The sequence below is a fragment of the Crocuta crocuta genome, unplaced genomic scaffold (assembly GCF_008692635.1).
Source record: "Crocuta crocuta isolate KB4526 unplaced genomic scaffold, BGI_CrCroc_1.0 scaffold3, whole genome shotgun sequence".
Classification (NCBI taxonomy): Eukaryota; Metazoa; Chordata; class Mammalia; order Carnivora; family Hyaenidae; genus Crocuta; species Crocuta crocuta.
In genome coordinates, this window is record NW_027529934.1 from 8,387,879 (window position 1) to 8,405,208 (window position 17,330).

The following is a 17,330-nucleotide window of genomic DNA, read 5'->3' on the forward strand; positions in this document are numbered from 1 at the left end:
TTTTTTTTTTTTTTTTTTTTTTTTTTGACAGAAAGAGAAAGAACACACAAACACACAAGTGTGAGCCGGGGAGGAGCAAAGAGAGAGGAAGAGAGAGAATCCCAAGCAGTGTCTGGGCTGTCAGCTTGGAGCCTGATGCAGGGTTCAAACTCTGAAACCATGAGATCATGACCTGAACCAAAACCAAGAGTCAGACGCTTAACCAACTGAGCCACCGAGGCACCCCAACACGCTGCTTTCTTGAAGGGATAGATAATTTATCACCCCGAGCATTCCCAACCCAAGTGAAATTGTAGCTGCCATCCAGAAAAGTCCTTAAAGAAGTAGTGGGAAGGGGGTCAGTGTAGGTGGAAGCGCTACCCACTGAAGCCCTAAAATAGTGTGGAATTCACTGAGAAAGGAGAGGCAATGTGGGCTCCACATGCTGGCCTATATCTGCCTAAGGGTGCAGCCAACTCCTTGGAAAGAGAAGAGCCCCAGAATAGAGCCATATCGACAGCAACCCAAGAATGTCCAAGGGAAGGAGGAATGTAGGATTTCATCCTATTTATTCCAAATCTACCTCCTCGAAGCCTCCATTCCCAGCCTTCCTGATTGGAATAATTATTGCCTCTTCTGAGCCCCTGTATACTTTTTAATTCACTCATAGTCTTAAACATATTTTCTCAGTATTCTAGTTATTTATATACTATGCCATCTCCTTTACTAAGTTAATATAATGGTTAGATTTAATTGTATCCTGCAGCTGTAGGAGATAGGCTGCTTTTAAGGCAGAGATCATGGGTGTTTCACCATCATTGAGCTTCTGTACAATGCCAGGTGCAAACTAGGACTTGTGTGGTATAAAAGGCACAGGGTCTGCCTTCTGGAAGTCCTTGCTCTAGCCGGGAGGGTGAGCATAAACAATTTTCAAAATGATTCTCATAGTAATAGAGATGTGAACTTTGCTGAGGGTGTGAGGTATTTCTGGGTATTGTCATGAGGAGTAGTAACAGCAATAATGACTGAGCATTTCATTGGAACCAGGTAGGGTGCTGAGCATGTGTACTAGACCATTATAGGCCCACTTGGTGTAGGTCCCTGCTGAGCTTAGAGTTCTCTTTGGGGATACACAGGATACACACACACACACACACACAAAAACACTAAGTTTCTCTCCTTAAACATTTCTGAAAATGGAAACAAGCTCTCCAGCCTCCCTTTCCAAATGCACAATTTTAGACTAAACCAAAAAAACACACATTCAAGTACAGTACCGGCCAGCCCCTGACCACCCAGAGCCCCATGGACTCCTCGTTGGTGACAAAGCCAGACCTGTTCTAGGTGGTCTTGAGTACATGCCCGGGATGGAATTGAGGAGGTGTCAAGACCTCAGTGAATGTGTACAGGAGCCACTGGTTTGAGTCTGTGATTCCAAGACGGATAGTTGCCCACCAGGCTTATTTCCAGCTTCCGACCTGTGATTTGGAAGTCCCTTGGGCCTGCCAGAGCTGTTTCCTGGTTGCTTGCATCAGTAGATGGACACTACTGGTCAAAATCAGGGTTAGTCGTGCACAAACAAAGCCTCTACTGATTCTCCTGCATCTCAGAGCTTATTACAAGCGGCGGACAGCTGATGGACAGGAGCGGGTTCCAAATGGTCAGAACATCGACATTCCAAGTCGAACAGGTCACGCTGACCTAAGTGAGGGCATTGAGATGGATTGTCTAGGCAGATAACTCGACCATCCTCCCTTTAGGTGAGAACAACCTAAATTTGGCCTGAATTGGAGAGGGAGCCTCCCTGCTTAGCAAGACTGAGAGGCCAGGATTTGGCATTTGAGCAAGTGGGGCACGGAGGGCAGTGCTCTGAGGCTATGCTGTGAGCTGTTACAGAGGGAGTCTGTTTCCCCTTGGGGGCCTTATAACTGCTCTAAAGCACACTTTTCCCAATTGACTGGCTCTGATTAGCTGTTATTTGCATGTTGTGGATAGTGTCTGCCTGTGCATTCTTTGCTGTTATCTCTAGTGTTTCTATTATCTATGACAAATATCCTTTGATGTCCTTGCTTTATGCATCAGATTTTTCTTTTTTGTTTTCATGTGTTAAGGAATACAGTAAGCAAAGATGAAAAGGATATTCATAAGGTTGAAATTAAACTAAGATTTTCTGGCCCCGATCGACAACAATATAAATGGAAGCCAACTAGTACTTTTTGTTCTTGGCAGTGTAACCATGGGTTCTATGGCATTTAACACCTGCTAGCCATAGCACGGTTTTCCGTTGGATTTTCACTTTCTAACCCCCATCATCCTCATCTGCATTTTGATTGAGAACAGGTCATTTTATATGATGTACGTGAGTCTGTTTCTAGATTTTAAAGTCAATATAATTTTAAGGAAAAGAGCCCTTATGGCGTTAAGCATCAGATCCTTACAAGGTCATTGCTCTTCAAACTGTCCAGTGCATGCAGATTACAAGGGAATCTTGTTACCATGGGGATGTTAACTGGGGACGACTGTGTGAGGACGGGGACTCTGCATTTCTTACAGACCCCAGATGCCTGTGCTGCTCTTCCACAGACTGTGCTTTGAGAGGCAGTGACAGCCAAGTTCCTCTCCAATGTTAAGCCTTTTCGATTTAAAACTGGCAAATACAATCGAAGCTTTGATTTGCTGTCTCAAGTACTAAGTGCTAAAATTTTTAAACTGTTAAGATCAAATTTTCCTGTCTTGTAAGCCTAAAAGGTGATTGCTTCTCACCAAATGGAAAATGTTAAATTCCTATTTCACCATGGCCTCGACCATTGTTCTTCCCCAAAAGGGCAAAAGATTGCTAGGTAATTGCTTTTTAAAGATTGTGGGGATATTTAAATGTAAAGCCTTTACTGATAAATAATGATGTATTGCTCATTACATGAGGTATATGTGGACAAGTAGAGAAATCATCAGACTCAAAAAACAAGGGAAAATCTCAGGCATCAGTTAGAGCAGATTAAGAATTTTACACACCGGCTGGGTGGACTTTTAATGACTACTAACAAAGGGGAGCAGTTTATAGATTTGAGGATTGGTTGAATAATATTCTAAAAAAGTCTGAATATGCATTTCTTCTTTTTTTCCCCCTGTATCCTTTAGAGAAATCAACTTTTCAGTCATTGGTCGGTATGTGGACTATCTTGTGGAAGAACAGGGAGTGAAGAATATTTTTGGTGAGTCATCTTTAGAGATTTCCCTACATATCTCTAGCTGACTCCTTAGAGAGTAGCTCTCACCTGGTTACTAGTAGGAGGTCACAGTGTCTTGTGTCACAGGTTACTGGTTAAGCTATGTAAAATTTGTGAAATTTATAGACTCATCCGTTTTAGACCTGAAAGGCACCTCAAGAGAGTATCTAATTTGGTGGTGTACCTTCAAAACAGGTAAGGTATTGTTTTTGTCCCCACGTAAGGAAGAAAATCTGTGACCCAGATACATTATTCAGGGTGCTTAATGGCATTGAGCCAAGAAATGGTAGAGTAACAGCAAAATCCAGACTTCTCTGTCTTAAGAATGGGCTTTATCCTGATTTCAACCAGACTTTCATTGGGTAAATGTAGAAAGACTGCATGCAGCCCACAAGGGAATCACAGGTCTAGCAGTACCCTCACTTATTTCATAGATGGTGGAAATTAAAAAATCAGACCATAGGGGCACCTGGGTGGCTCAGTTGGTTAAGCATTCAACTTCAGCTTAGGTCATGATCTCACGGTTCGTGGGTTCAAGCCCTGCATCAGGCTCTGTGCTGACAGCCAGCTCAGAACCTGGAGCCTGTTTCAGATTCTGTGTCTCCCTCTCTCTCTTACTGTCCCCTGCTCATGCTGTCTCTCTCTCTCTTTCAGAAATAAATAAAACATTAAACAAAAATTTTTTTTAATCAGACCTTGAATATTTCAGGTCTGAGAACTATGCTTACTGGTGTTTGAGTTACCCCTTGTGTTGTGTTCTGGGTGCTGGACCCCATAGACTGGACACTACATCTTTTTCCTCAGCTACTGCTCTACCAGGAGGGGCCCCTTAAAAACTGGAAGCACAAGGTCAGAATTGAAGGAGGTTAAAACTTCTGTGAAAGGTGTGCAGGCCACATGTTAAAACCACAACCTGATTACAGAACCACTTGGTGTCCCCCCCCTACAGCTCCAAGTTATAGTGAGGAGGACAGATTCTTACTCATCAAAAGCCCACAGTCTTCCCTGGGTGTAGAGAAAAAAGTAGGAGGATTCCTACTAGTAGAGCCTATTTGAAATTTCTCAAGACCGCAAAAGAATGATAAAAAACACCCTTTCCTGGTCTCCCCTCCCCTTCTCTCCCCAACTGAGTGCTCAGTATTTGGTGATCTAAAGTGCTACCGTATGCCTTAGGCCCCAGTAATGTATCCTAGTGCTGGTTGCATATTTCCTATGATACATTGTATCATAGATTTTTTTTTGAGACAGAAAGAGAGCATGAGTCGGGAAGGGGCAGAGAGAGAGGGAGACACAGAATCTGAAACAGCCTCCAGGCTCTGAGCTGTCAGCACAGAGCCCGATGCGGGGCTCAAACCCACGAACCGGGAGATCATGACCTGAGCCAAAGTCAGACACTTAACCGACTGAACCACCTAGGCGCCCCTGTATCATAGATTATTGTATTAGCAAGGAAAGTTTTGGAAGCACACAGATCAGATTCAAACTTAGATTATTTAGTGATTCAGAGCCTCATATTTTCATCTGTAAATGAGAAAAATCATTTGTACTTTGCAGGGTTGCTGTGAGAATAAGTGAATACGTAAGAGTGCTTATTCAAGAAATATTAATATCCTTGGTGTTTAATTATGAATTACCATTTAAAAGTTGTCCGGAGTGCTGCCATCATGTTAAGCTGTAGACTGAGGTCATCTTAGATCTGCAGTATGCACCACTATCCTCATAAGTAACTCCCACATATGACCCCCTTGACATCCTAGCTCTGGTTGGTGTTGATTTTCCTGCCATTCAAGCCCAGATAATAGAACTTGGTGGTGTGTTTGGAGATTTGCCTAAAATGAGAGCAGTCTCCATTCAAATACTTGCTATCTGTTCCTGATAGCAAGGACAGATTTGTAATTATAAGTCATAAATTAGCCTTCCTGCTGCTTTGGCCAAGGTGAAGATAGAAAAAAGACAGAGTCGGGGCGCCTGGGTGGCTTAGTCGGTTAAGCATCCGACTTTCGCTTAGGTCATGATCTCGCGGTTCGTGGGTTCGAGCCCCGCGTCGGGCTCTGTGCTGACTGCCAGCTCAGAGCCTGGAGCCTGTTTCAGTCTGTGACCCCCTCTCTCTCTGACCCTCCCCTGCTCACGCTGTCTCTCTCTCTCCTAGAAATAAATAAAACATTTAAAAAAAAAAAAAAAAAAGAAAAAAAGAAAAAAGACAGAGTCTTAGATAAAAATGGAAACATGGCATTCTCCTGCCCAGATTCCACCCTCTGATCTTTCCCCACGTCCCTCCCCCGTAAGCAGGCAGTTCTGACCCTGCATTTCCAGCGTTGCTGCTGGAGGAGCCAAAGGAATCGGTTGGCCCCACTGACTGACTCTCTGTTTGGAGCAGTGAATGGCACAACGGGAGAAGGCCTGTCCCTGAGCGTCTCAGAGCGACGCCAGGTCGCAGAGGAATGGATAACGAAAGGGCGGAACAAGTGAGTGGCGCCACCAGGATAAAGGGACCCTTGCAGACAGCTGTGTGGAGTACTGCCCTTTTCTGATGACGAGCGTCCCACCTTCTGGTCAGAGGTCAGGCCCAAGGCATGGGAATCCTGGCACCTCAGCGAGGCACTGAGGCAGAGGAGCGCCCCTCCTTTCTGGGTGGAAGCAGCCAGACTGCGAGGCCCACCTGGCTCCCAAAGGATTCATCTGGAAGCTGGAAGCTGCCTCTTATCCGTCTGTAAGGGTTACCTGTCCCTGGACTGAGGGGGATAAGAGGTGGTTGGGCTGGTGACAGACTCTGCTGCCCCCTGGCTCTTCTGAACAATTCCTGCCCCCTCTTCCCCTCTCAGGTGGGTGCTTATATAGCCCTGGCTTCCCTGCATCTTCTCTGTGCATATGACTTAGCATGCTCTCTGTGGTCCTTCCTTTTGTAGTCTTAGGAAACTTTCTGCATTTTCTAAACCTCAGTGTATGATATATTTTTGTTATAATGCTCCGTTCATGCCATGGTAAACAGATAGGACAGGATCCATTCAAAAGCACACTCGATTAACCGAGCTTTACTTGTCATGTGTGATGCACTGTGCTGGCACTGGGGAGATGAAACAGAGTCCCTGCCTTCAGGTTGCTTGCCATCCAATAGAGATGTCCGATCACAAAATTTAACACTGATTCTTGTTATAACTAGCATAAGCAGGGATCAGAGAAGGCAGTGAGTTGCCTTAGGTGGAGGCAAAGATTGGAGGTAAATCCCAAGTGAGACTGGAGCAGAGGTTGTCAGTGTGAAGCCCATGACCTCCTTGGAGATCCTTAAGTGGCTTCAAAACACCTTGAGTACTCTGACACTATATGCCAAGTCTGAATGCATGTCCCCGTACACATTTCCTGATGTTCCATCAGCTTTCAGTTCATTTCCAGTCAGATTTGGGCCCAAATTCCAGTGGGCCCAAGAAGATTAAAGACCATGGACAGAGAAAAGAGGAAAGTTTAAAGAGCAACATTAAGAAAAGCACCAGAAATGGGGAGAAAGTGAAGGGAGCAAAGACAGAAAGCCCTCAGAAGGACAGGAGAGAGGTCAGGGGTGAATCCCACCACTTAAGGAAATGGTTTCAGTCACAAAAAGGGAAAAAGGAAAAAAAAGGAAGAATGGTTTCAGAGCATGCCAATGTAGCACGGTAATTAGGAGCAGGGACTGTACAGCCAGACTCCCTGAGTTTGGGTCTTGGCCCTGTCTCTTACTAGCTTTCTGAACTCAGACAAGTCCTTTAACCGCCCTGTGCTTCACCTATAAAATAGGAATAAAAATACGTATCTTATAAGGTGGTGGCGATGATTCACATGGTGGCCGGCACACAGTACCAAGTATTACATAGGAATTCATTGTAATTCTTGGCAGTAGATGCTGTTTGTTATCACATTTGTTATAAATATTGGATGTTGTGAAAGTCAGTAGGTGGAGGGCTGAGAAGACCGCTTGGTTTGCAGTGACAGTGACCGATGACCTCAGAGAGAGCGGAGCCAGTGGGTTGTTGACACAGAAGCAGACTGCAGTGAGCCGTAGAAGGCAGCAGGCGTGCAGAGGCGGGGGCCGTGAGTGCAGCTCATTCTCAGAACGTTTTCTGGTGAAGGGAAAGAGGGATGGAGTAGTAGATTAGGGAGGAAGAAACAAGATTAAAAGAAGGGTAATTAGGTGTAAAGCAGGGTAGTTCTGAGCATGTTTCTCTGCTGAGAAGACACTGTTATGGGAGAAAAGATTAACAGGAGACAGTGCTCCCTTTGGTGGGAAGTTCTGGGGGGATGGGGGACTTGAAATGAAACCAAAAGTAGATAGAGTAACATAGGATGAGAGCCAAGAAGCTGGGAGGAAAGCATAGTTGGGGAGGTAACTAAGTGTAGAGGCTCAGAGGAGGAAAAGGGGGGCAGCCTGTGTACAAAACATCTGTATTTCTGGTATGTTGAAGCGAGAACGTCTGCCAGGAACAAGACTTTGGGCTGGAATTTAGAGCTTGAGAGTAGTCCAGATTTGAAGTAGCCTCTGCAGGGAATTGGAAGGGAAGTCAGTCCTGATGACCAGAAGGCTTTTTGGAGCCTCATTGTCCTGAATTGGGAAATTACGAGTTGGTATCAAAGCTGTAGGGTGGTTTTTTTCTAGCAGCCCCTAGCAGCAGGGCGGATGGGGGAAGGAATGGATGACTTGTTCTACCCTAAGCCGGGAGAAGGGCCATGAACGGTTTGAGGAGGTCCCGCAGACAAGCTGCTGGTAAGAGTAGCGCACATCAGTCAGCCTTCCTTTCTCCCTTCTGAAGACTTTTCCTTTAAAAACGCAAATCTGGGGGCGCCTGGGTGGCTTAGTCGGTTAAGCGTCCGACTTTCGCTTAGGTCATGATCTCGCGGTTCGTGGGTTCGAGCCCCGCGTCGGGCTCTGTGCTGACTGCCGGCTCAGAGCCTGGAGCCTATTTCAGAGTCTGTATCTCCCTCTCTCTCTGACCCTCCCCTGCTCACGCTGTCTCTCTCTCTCTCTCCTAGAAATAAATAAAACATTTAAAAAAAAAAACGCAAATCTGATCACATCAGCCTCCTTAGTGAGGGCCCATTTCACCTGAGATTTAATCAATCAAGAATCACTGAGAAAAAAAAAAAAAAGAATCACTGAGGACTCACTGATCAGCCCTAAACAAGAATGTGGTGTCTCCATCCTTTGAGGATGGCATGTGAGTCATTCAGGGAGTCGCTGGGATGACTGGACTCACAGCGGAGTTTTACTAACCCTCCCTGAGCACACCTGTCTCACCATGGCCTCCACCCATGGGGTCACACAGAGCACCTCTGAAGATGAATATTGGGGTCTCAGAGGAAACCTCTTACAAGAGGCCAGATTCTGAGGACTTACAAGATAGGGGAAAGCTTTCAATTCTCATGTAGTTCTTGGATGCACTCTTTGAAGAACCTCTTAATTTTTATCTCCAATCAAAAGATGTCTGTTTAACACCTACCTCCAGGCACCTATCACCATCAAATACACCATCTAAAACAGCACTTCATCAAAGGCAGTATTCAGATATCAATTAATCAGTTATGGATTTCAGAATTCTGCTTGGTTGGGCCTTAAATTTTATTCCCTGGACATTCTTTTTTTTTTTTTTTTTAATTCTTTACTAGATTAGTTTTAAAGAGACCACTATAAAATTTAATGGTTTTGAGATTGAGATTAGTGAGACATTAGCTGATTGCCAAACCCAGCACAAACCAGGATAGTGCAGCCCTTCTGTGTTACTCTAAACTTCCAAGCGATGCAGCAGTGTTTTCTCTTTTGCAGATTGGATCAGGTAGTAATTCACGTAGGAGCATTGAGCTTGAAGGAGTCACAAGAACTGGTATGTATGTAGGTCCATCTGGGCGAGACCATTGTAGGGTCCTCCTTTTTCTTTTATTACTGGGGCACAGTTGACATGTACAATGTTACATTGATTTCAGTGAAATTCATATAGTGAATTGATAATTCTATGCATTACTCCCTATTCACCAGGATAAGTGTGGTCACCAGCTGTCATCATACATGGTTATTACAATATTACTGACTACATTCCCTATGCTGTACTTTCCATCTCTGTGACTTGTTTGCCTTATAATTGCAAGTTTATACCTCTCAATCCTCTTTACCTATTTTGCCCATCCCCCCACTACCCTCTCCTCTGGCAACTACCAGTTTGTTCTCTGCATTTATGTTTGTATTATATATCTCTGTTTCCATTTTTTTATTTGTTCATTTCTTTTATTTTTTAGATTCCACATAAGGGAAGGGGCTCTTTTTTTATGCTGAAGTTAAAGTCCATACCATCTTTGCTATATATTGGACGCTGTCATGGGAAATAGGAGATGAGGCACCTCTGGGAGGTCACCATGCAGAAGCAGGCACAGAGCCATGATGAGAGTAGCCCAAGGTGATAACTCCCGTGGCAGAAATAAGAGTGGGTATAGATGGAGCTCAGTTTGCAAGTCAGGAGAAGAACTTGGGCAATCCTCAGTTTTCTCTGAGCAAAGCCACCTGCTGGGCATGAAGGAGATTGTAGATGGGGTTCACGCATGAAGAGCGGTCACTGCCTGAGAGAATGGAAGGGAGAGCTGAAACACAGGAAGACTGTCCCACCCATGTTCGAATCAGCATTTTTTACAATGTAAAGAGGCGGACACAACCCAAATGCCCATCAGTGGATAAATAGATAAAATGTGGTATAGACATACTATTAAAGGACAAAAAGGCAGCTGAGTAATTTAAAAGATCCAATTGGCTTTATTGAGGGATTCATGAATCCAGCAGCATCCAGTCTAGCAAATAGAAGGGAGCTCTGGGGCCCCTTGGTGGCTCAGTTTGTTAAGCATCTGACTCTTGATTTTTGGCTCAGGTCATAACCTCATGGTTCATAAGATGGAGCCCCATGTCAGGCTCTGTGCTGACATCATGGACCCTGTTTGGCTTTCTCTCTCTCTCTCTCTCTGCCCCTCCCCTGCTTGCTCGTGCTCTCGCTGTCTCTCAAAATAAATAAAGTTTAAAAAAAGAGAAAGAGTTCTGTTGAGCTCTGGAAAAAGAAAAGTTTTTAAAGATGGAGAGGGAGTGAACAAAAGGAAATTATTAGCAAAGAACACATTATTTTAAGCAAGGCCATCTTCCTAAGGGGAATGAAAGGGGTCGGGTCTGGCAGTAGATTTCCTAGTGCTGACCAGGAAGTTCCATGTTGACAGTTTAAAGGTTACATTCCTTGGAGGATTGAAACTGCAGTCAGGTTATGTATTAAGTCTTGGTTTGCTGATGTGGGGCCTTAACATAAGTGACTCCATTTGGGTCCTGTGATTTTCTTTTTAACAATACAGTAGAATATTATTCAGCCTTAAAAAGGAAGGAAATCTGTCCTGTCACATGCTATAATGTAGGTGAACCTCCTTGAGGACATTATGTTAAATAAAATAAGCCAGTCACTAGAAGACAAATACGATATGATTCTTCTTAAATGAGGTATCTAAAGTAATCAAATTCATAAAAACATAAAGTAAAATGGTGGTTACCAGGGGCTAGAGGGAGAGAGAAAGAAGAATTGTTTAATGAGTGTAGAGCTTCAGATTTGTAAGATGAAAAGTTATAGAGGGGCGCCTGGGTGACTCAGTTCATTTAGCGTCCGACTTCAGCTCAGATCATGATCTTGAGATTCGTGGGTTAAAGCCCCACATCAGGCTTTGTACTGGCAGCTTGGAGCCTGGAGCCTACTTCGGACTCTGTGTGTCCCTCTCTTCCCCTGCCCCTCCCCCGCTCACATTCTGTCTTTCTCTCTCAAAATTAAAAAATTTAAATGGTGATGGGCATTGAGGAGGGCACTTGTTGGGATGAGCACTGGGTGTTGTATGGAAATCAATTTGACAATAAATTATATTAAAAGATAAATAAAATAAAAAATTTAAATTAAAATTGAAAAAAGAAAGAAAAGNGAATTTAGGTGCTCTACCTGAAATAGATAAGAATGTTTGAGGGCCCAGCAGAAGGAAATGGTCTTTTCCTTTTTCTGGGGAAATCTGAGAAAACCTCAGAATAGTGGTACAGTGTGTCTTCCTTTATGTGCATAATCTTTTTCTTCTCACCCGTCCTCAACTGCATTCCCGCTNTTGACAATAAATTATATTAAAAGATAAATAAAATAAAAAATTTAAATTAAAATTGAAAAAAGAAAGAAAAGGTGTAGAGATATATTTTATAACTGCTGAACTGTACACATAAAAATGATTAAAGTGGTCAATTTTTTGTGGTTTTGTCACCAAAAAAAATATTTTTTAAGTAAGTTATACATTACACATTTGGCAGACTTGAACTCACAACCCTGAAATCAGGAGTCGGTCACATGCTCTTCCTACTGAGCCAGACAGGCAGCCCTAATTAGTTAAATTTTTAAAAAGGATTGCCCAGTGGTGCTGAAAGCCAACTGAAGCTGTAAGTCATAAATTTGTCATATCAGCATTCAACTAGGTTATGGAAATTTCTTTCTAGGTATAGTCTTCAACCAGAACACAGGTTCAAGAACACAAACAATTGGATTGCTCTAGGTTTGAAGATTAGCAGATTAGATGGAGCAAAGGGTAGAGATAGGAGTCAAAGTTGCTGGCAGAAAAGTACATGGTTTCAAGGACTTTGTGAATTGGGTAACAAAAGAAAGCTCAACAATGTTGCAGTGTTTACCAGAAGGCCCAGTACATGGATCACTGCTAAATTAACCATGTTTTCAAATTTATATATTCTAATTCCAAAGATTACCATGACTTGATCGGGTCTCAACATCTTCTTGATGGGTTTTATTTTTCCCATTGCTGAATTTAGAAATGGATGCGTAATATATATTTGCAAAATTGCAATTCAGCACTGTTAGGCAAGCCACACAGGAGGACATTGCTAGATAGTTGCTTAACAAGCTTAAAATTGGAACTTGGAGACTTGATTTATCCTTCTTATGCTTGATAGGCCTTTCAATTTAGGTAGTGTGATGTAGGAAACCTTTTTTTTTTTTTCCATCTCTTTTTGCTTTCCTTTCCTATGTGTGATATAAATTTTAAAATATTGTCATGTCATGACATGAAAGACTATCCTCTTGGGCTAACCACTAGAAGAGTATAGAGATAATCCCCTGCTATAGGTAGGGATAATCCCTTGCTATAGGGATAATCTCCTACTATGGGGATAATCTTACCAATGAGACAATAATTTGGTATATGCTTAATTATAACTCCACTGGATGGGGTTTGAATGGGCACTGCCATCAACTGTCTTTCAGCTGTTTCCTTTTTCCTTATTTCCAGCTAAGGTTACCCTTCTACTCTTGCCCTAAACCAAGTGCTAAAACAAATGATTCAAATATATTACATTCTAACCCCATGTTAATGAAATTACACCCAATGTCACAATTGGTCTTTGAACTATATCCCAGTCTTCTCTTTGGTTCTCCTACTTCTGCAGAAAGCTAATCACATCTATGAAGTATAGATATTAAAGTCTGAAAGGGAAGCTTGTTTCCCTTTTAGGTAGTGGGACATGTTCTAAAGGAATCTGCAAGTCCCTGCTATGTGCTCAGCACCATGATTAACTAACTAAACATAAGAGTGAGTAAAATCTGACCCCTGCCCTCAGGGAACTCATTCTTTTTGAGGACAGTCACTGTACACACTGTCTTGCCATGTAGTAGAGTTTAGGTGCAAATTGCTTTGCAATTTGGGATTTTCCTGGTAATGACATTTATCATTAAATTNTTACACCTGCAAGTTTCTCTATTAACGAACCACTCATGTCTCCTTTAGCAAGGTTTTTTTGTACTGATGGAGACTGAAGAAAAATAAGATTAAATGCACAAGTCACCTCTAGGCGTGTCTGCTTTGCAATTTGGGATTTTCCTGGTAATGACATTTATCATTAAATTTGGCTTATTTTCTATAGTTGTGCATCAGTTGGCAAACTTGAAGTTTGTTGCTACTCTCAGTATCTAAACTATAGGTGAATATAATAAGTCATTTATTCCAAGTGATATTGTAATTTATAATAAATATATATTTGGTCTTTGTCCAGCTTCTGGCACAGAGTTCTTCACACTCTTGGAATTTTCTGTGATGAGAGCAATAAAAGTGTCTCTGGTTATGTGAATGAGGTGACTTTTGTAATGCAACTAAGAGGGGCACCTGGTGACTCAGTGCATTAAGTGTCCAACTTTGGCTCAGGTCATGATCTTGTGCTCTGTGAATTTAAGCCCCCCATTGGCCTCTGTGCTGACAGCTCAGAGCCTGGAGCTTGCTTCAGATTCTGTGTCTCCCTCTCTCTCTGCTCTTCCCCTACACACCGTGTGTCTCTTTCTCTCTCTCAAAATAAAATAAACATTTAAAAAATTAAAAAAGAATGCAACTAATGATGGAGGCTGGTTGCTAGGAGAACCAACCATGTGATTGGAGGGTTGGAACTTTCAGTCCTACTTGACCTCTACCTCTGGGAGGGAGGATGGACTGGAGCTTGAATCAGTCACCAAAAGCCAGTGATTTAATTAATAGTAGCTCTGCAGGGAAGCCTCTATTAAAACCCAAAAGGGCAAGTTTCAGAGAGCTTCCAGGTTGGTAAACATGTGGCGATTTGGGGAGAGTGGCACACTAGCACTTGGAGAAGATGTGGAACCTACAAGCCCTCTCTCTGTCCCTTGCCCTATGCATCTCTACCACCTAGCTGTTCCTGAGTAATATCCTTTTAACAAGAAACTGGTGATCTAGTAAGTAAACTGTTTCTCTGAGTTCTGTGAGCTGCTCTAGCAAATTAATCAACCCAAGTGGGGAATCATTGGAATCCCCAGTCTGTATCCAGTGGGCCAGAAGCACAGGTGATAACCTGGGTTTCTGGTGGGCATCTAAAGTTGGGGGAGGTGGAGTAGTGTTGTAGGACTGAGTCCTTAACCTATGGAATCTGATTCTGTCTCCAGGTAGATAGGATCAGAGTTGAGTAGAAATGTAGGACACACACCTGGGATTAGAGAATTGCTTGGGGATGTGGAGAAACCCCTGCATGCACACATCGGAATTACGACTAGACCCACAATGGTCTTCTTTCTTCTTTTAAAGGCCCGCCATGCAGCGGAAATAGGAGCCGATGGCATCGCTGTCATCGCACCTTTCTTTCTCAAGCCATGGAACAAAGGTAAGTAGACAGTCCACACAGTGCCTCACATGGGCCATTTCTTTTTGCCTTCATTCAGAATGGTTATACTGAAACTCACGAAGGTAAAGCTTTATAGACTGACAACGAGGAGTTGTGGTGGTATATAGCAGTGGTCCAGAATGTTTGGCCTCCCTGGGTCCATGTAAGAAAAGACTCCTTTAAGAAGGACTTTGCCAAGCAACCTGATTGGGTCACCCACCAAGCCCGAGATCAGCCTATAGGTGCCTGTTTGAGTCAGGTGTTCACTCCTAGTCTGGTCGGTTGTGCAGAGTGTCAGGGTAACATGGCAAAGCATGGGACCAGTTTTCTCAAAAAAGAGGAATATTAAGTGATGGGCATCTTGAGAATACACATTCTGTTCAAGGTTGAATGAGTAATGAATTTGAGGGAGATTTCACAGAAACATCCATTGTCTCCCAAAATAACAAGTTAATTGCTTTCTCCTCTGCTTTCTCTATGGAAACTACTTTTATAGTTACTACTACACAAGACTACTGAGTCTTTTTAATCCTCCTGATTAGAAACAAAGAAATGCAAATTTTGAAAGGATTGAAAACAGACAATCCATAATTGCACACGTGATTACATAAATACATAGTTAGAGATGTCTGGGTGGCTCAGTCGATTAAGCATCTGACTTTGGCTCAGGTCATGATCTCATAGTTGGTGAGTTGCAGCCCTGCCTCCGGCTTTGTGCTAACAGCTCAGAGCCTGGAGGCTGCTTCGGATTCTTGTGCTGTCTCTCTGACTCTGAAAAATAAATAAATGTTAAAAAATTAAAAAAAAAAAAAAGATTCTCTCTTCCACTAGCCAAGGTGTAAGCACGTCTGCTAGATTTATTTATCATCTGCAGTAATGTTGCAGTTGAAGTTCACAGTGGATGATGTAGGAAATTGCAATCCCTCAGTAAAGTAGAGTGAGTTCTCTTTCGCCATACCTGGATTTCTCCCCAGACAGAGAAAGAATCAGCCTCTGGCTGAATTATTGGGAGATAGGCCACTCTTCGTAGAACTTCCCTCTTAGAGCAACTGTTATTTATCTTTTTGTTGTAAAATGTTCTCAGTCAAAACTTGATGATTCTAATCCTAATGCGAATTCCTTGTTGTTGCCTGATCACATTTAGCCCTTGTGGGGTAAGAGCCCTCCTGATGGGCTTCTGGCATTTATGAGAGTATTTCATGAGCTTCTCTTAATACGTGCGAAGGTTTGCACCAGTTTTTTAATAGTATTTTAGTATGGTTTGAAAGTGATCATCTTATTTTGGCCTTTCTGCAGAAAGGAAAGTAAAACTTTGAATGGAGTGAGTTGCAATGGCATTGCCATAGCAATCCCAGGGATTGCAAGAGTGATCAAGACTTTTCAGCTTCTGAGAGAGATGGTTGCATTTCCTTAGATGGGTTCACTTTTTTCCCCCACCAGGGAATGCCAGTGTTTGATATGTTGTTCACACCATGGCTTTTCCTGCTTTTCTTTCAGATGTCTTGATTAATTTCCTAAAGGAGGTGGCTGCTGCCGCCCCGGCATTGCCATTTTATTACTATCACATTCCCGCCTTGACAGGGGTGAAGAGTAAGTACGGCTTCTTTCAATGTTTCTGTACCTCCATCTCTCATATCTTACCCTGTTTTGCTAAGAAAACTCTCATTCCATCCCACTCACCCCATGTCATCAAAGCATAATATTGTTGACCAGCTGGTTCCAATTGATCCACAATAAGTTAGTCTTATCAATCACTGACACTACTTTCTAATGAAAGTTTTTAAATGTGAAAGACAAGTTGACCCCTAGGCACTTCAAGCAGGTACGTTGTGTCTATCACACACACCCCACTTCTTAGAAGACACAAGCCAGTAAGACTTTCTCAAGGAGAAAGACTGTATCAACTGTGTCCCCTACTGTATTCTCAGTGCCTGGAACACAGGAAGGTACCCTGAGCCCTCCTCACTTTTCTTCTAGCTTTCCTGTTATCCTTACTATGCTTCTCCAGCAAAAAGATTGTTACAATTAGATGGAATTTCTTAGGTTATTTTTTACTATTTTTTACTATTATTTCATTCCTTTCTACTTCCTTAAAAGAAAAAAAACAGAAGTTGTGCTTTGGAAACATTCAGGTGTTATCTTCAAAGAATAGAAGGCTTAGGGCTATGATTTGACCAAGTGTACAGGAAGGAAGCACTAGGTGAGGGTGCATGACGATCAGCCGAGAGCAGGTTCTGGCGCTCTGCGCAGATGCAGGGGGACCTACAAGATGCAGTCTCTGGCACATCTGACATTTCCTGGCGGTGTGCAGATTAGTGAGGCATTGACTGTTTTGAGCAGTTCGTGCAGAGGAATTGTTGGACGGGATTCAGGAGAAGATCCCCACCTTCCAAGGGCTGAAGTTCAGTGACACAGATCTCTTAGACTTCGGGCAGTGTGTGGATCAGAATCGCGAGCAGCAGTTTGCTTTCCTTTTTGGGGTGGATGAGGTAAGTTGCCACCTGTCACGTTAGTTGCCCTCTGGAACAATTTATAAAGCTGTTTATAGAGCAGCATCTTCTCTCTTTCTCTTGTTCACAAAAGCGAATGCTCTGTGTCTGTTTTTGATTAGCAACTACTGAGTGCCCTGGTGATGGGAGCTACTGGAGCGGTGGGCAGGTAAGCCTGACCCGTTTTTCCCAACAGTTATAAATGTCGAGTGCCCCGGCGAGAGGTAGTCACCGCATAGTGGTTATACTTCTTACATGGACACCTTTTTAAATAAAAGTTGCCTTTCTCCCCTCCCTCCCCTCCCCCGGCTTTCAATATAAAGGAGTTATGTAGGGCGTAGCAGTTTGTTAACTCAGCCATCCTCCTTGCAAGCATTGGCTGCAATTGGAGCTGAGGCACGTGAGCCGAGAGCATGCACACAACCTGTCAGAAAGTATTCAGTTACTAATAACAGAAACCCA

At 43.1% G+C, this 17,330-nt stretch overlaps 1 protein-coding gene across 3 annotated transcripts in view; it reads left to right on the forward strand.

The window, feature by feature from the left end:
* Nucleotides 1–17,330, forward strand: part of NPL (N-acetylneuraminate pyruvate lyase) — a 35,229-nt gene that overhangs the window by 8,598 nt on the left and 9,301 nt on the right. For all 3 annotated transcript variants that reach the window (XR_013334913.1, XM_077763237.1, XM_077763238.1), the window contains exons 3-9: nucleotides 3,118–3,191; nucleotides 5,584–5,671; nucleotides 8,995–9,052; nucleotides 14,304–14,379; nucleotides 15,877–15,969; nucleotides 16,720–16,868; nucleotides 16,991–17,037. Coding sequence is in view for 2 of the 3 variants with exons in the window: in XM_077763237.1 (XP_077619363.1) it covers nucleotides 3,118–3,191; nucleotides 5,584–5,671; nucleotides 8,995–9,052; nucleotides 14,304–14,379; nucleotides 15,877–15,969; nucleotides 16,720–16,868; nucleotides 16,991–17,037 (585 nt within the window). In the remaining variant the exon portion in view is untranslated. The remainder of the gene's footprint in view (nucleotides 1–3,117; nucleotides 3,192–5,583; nucleotides 5,672–8,994; nucleotides 9,053–14,303; nucleotides 14,380–15,876; nucleotides 15,970–16,719; nucleotides 16,869–16,990; nucleotides 17,038–17,330) is intronic.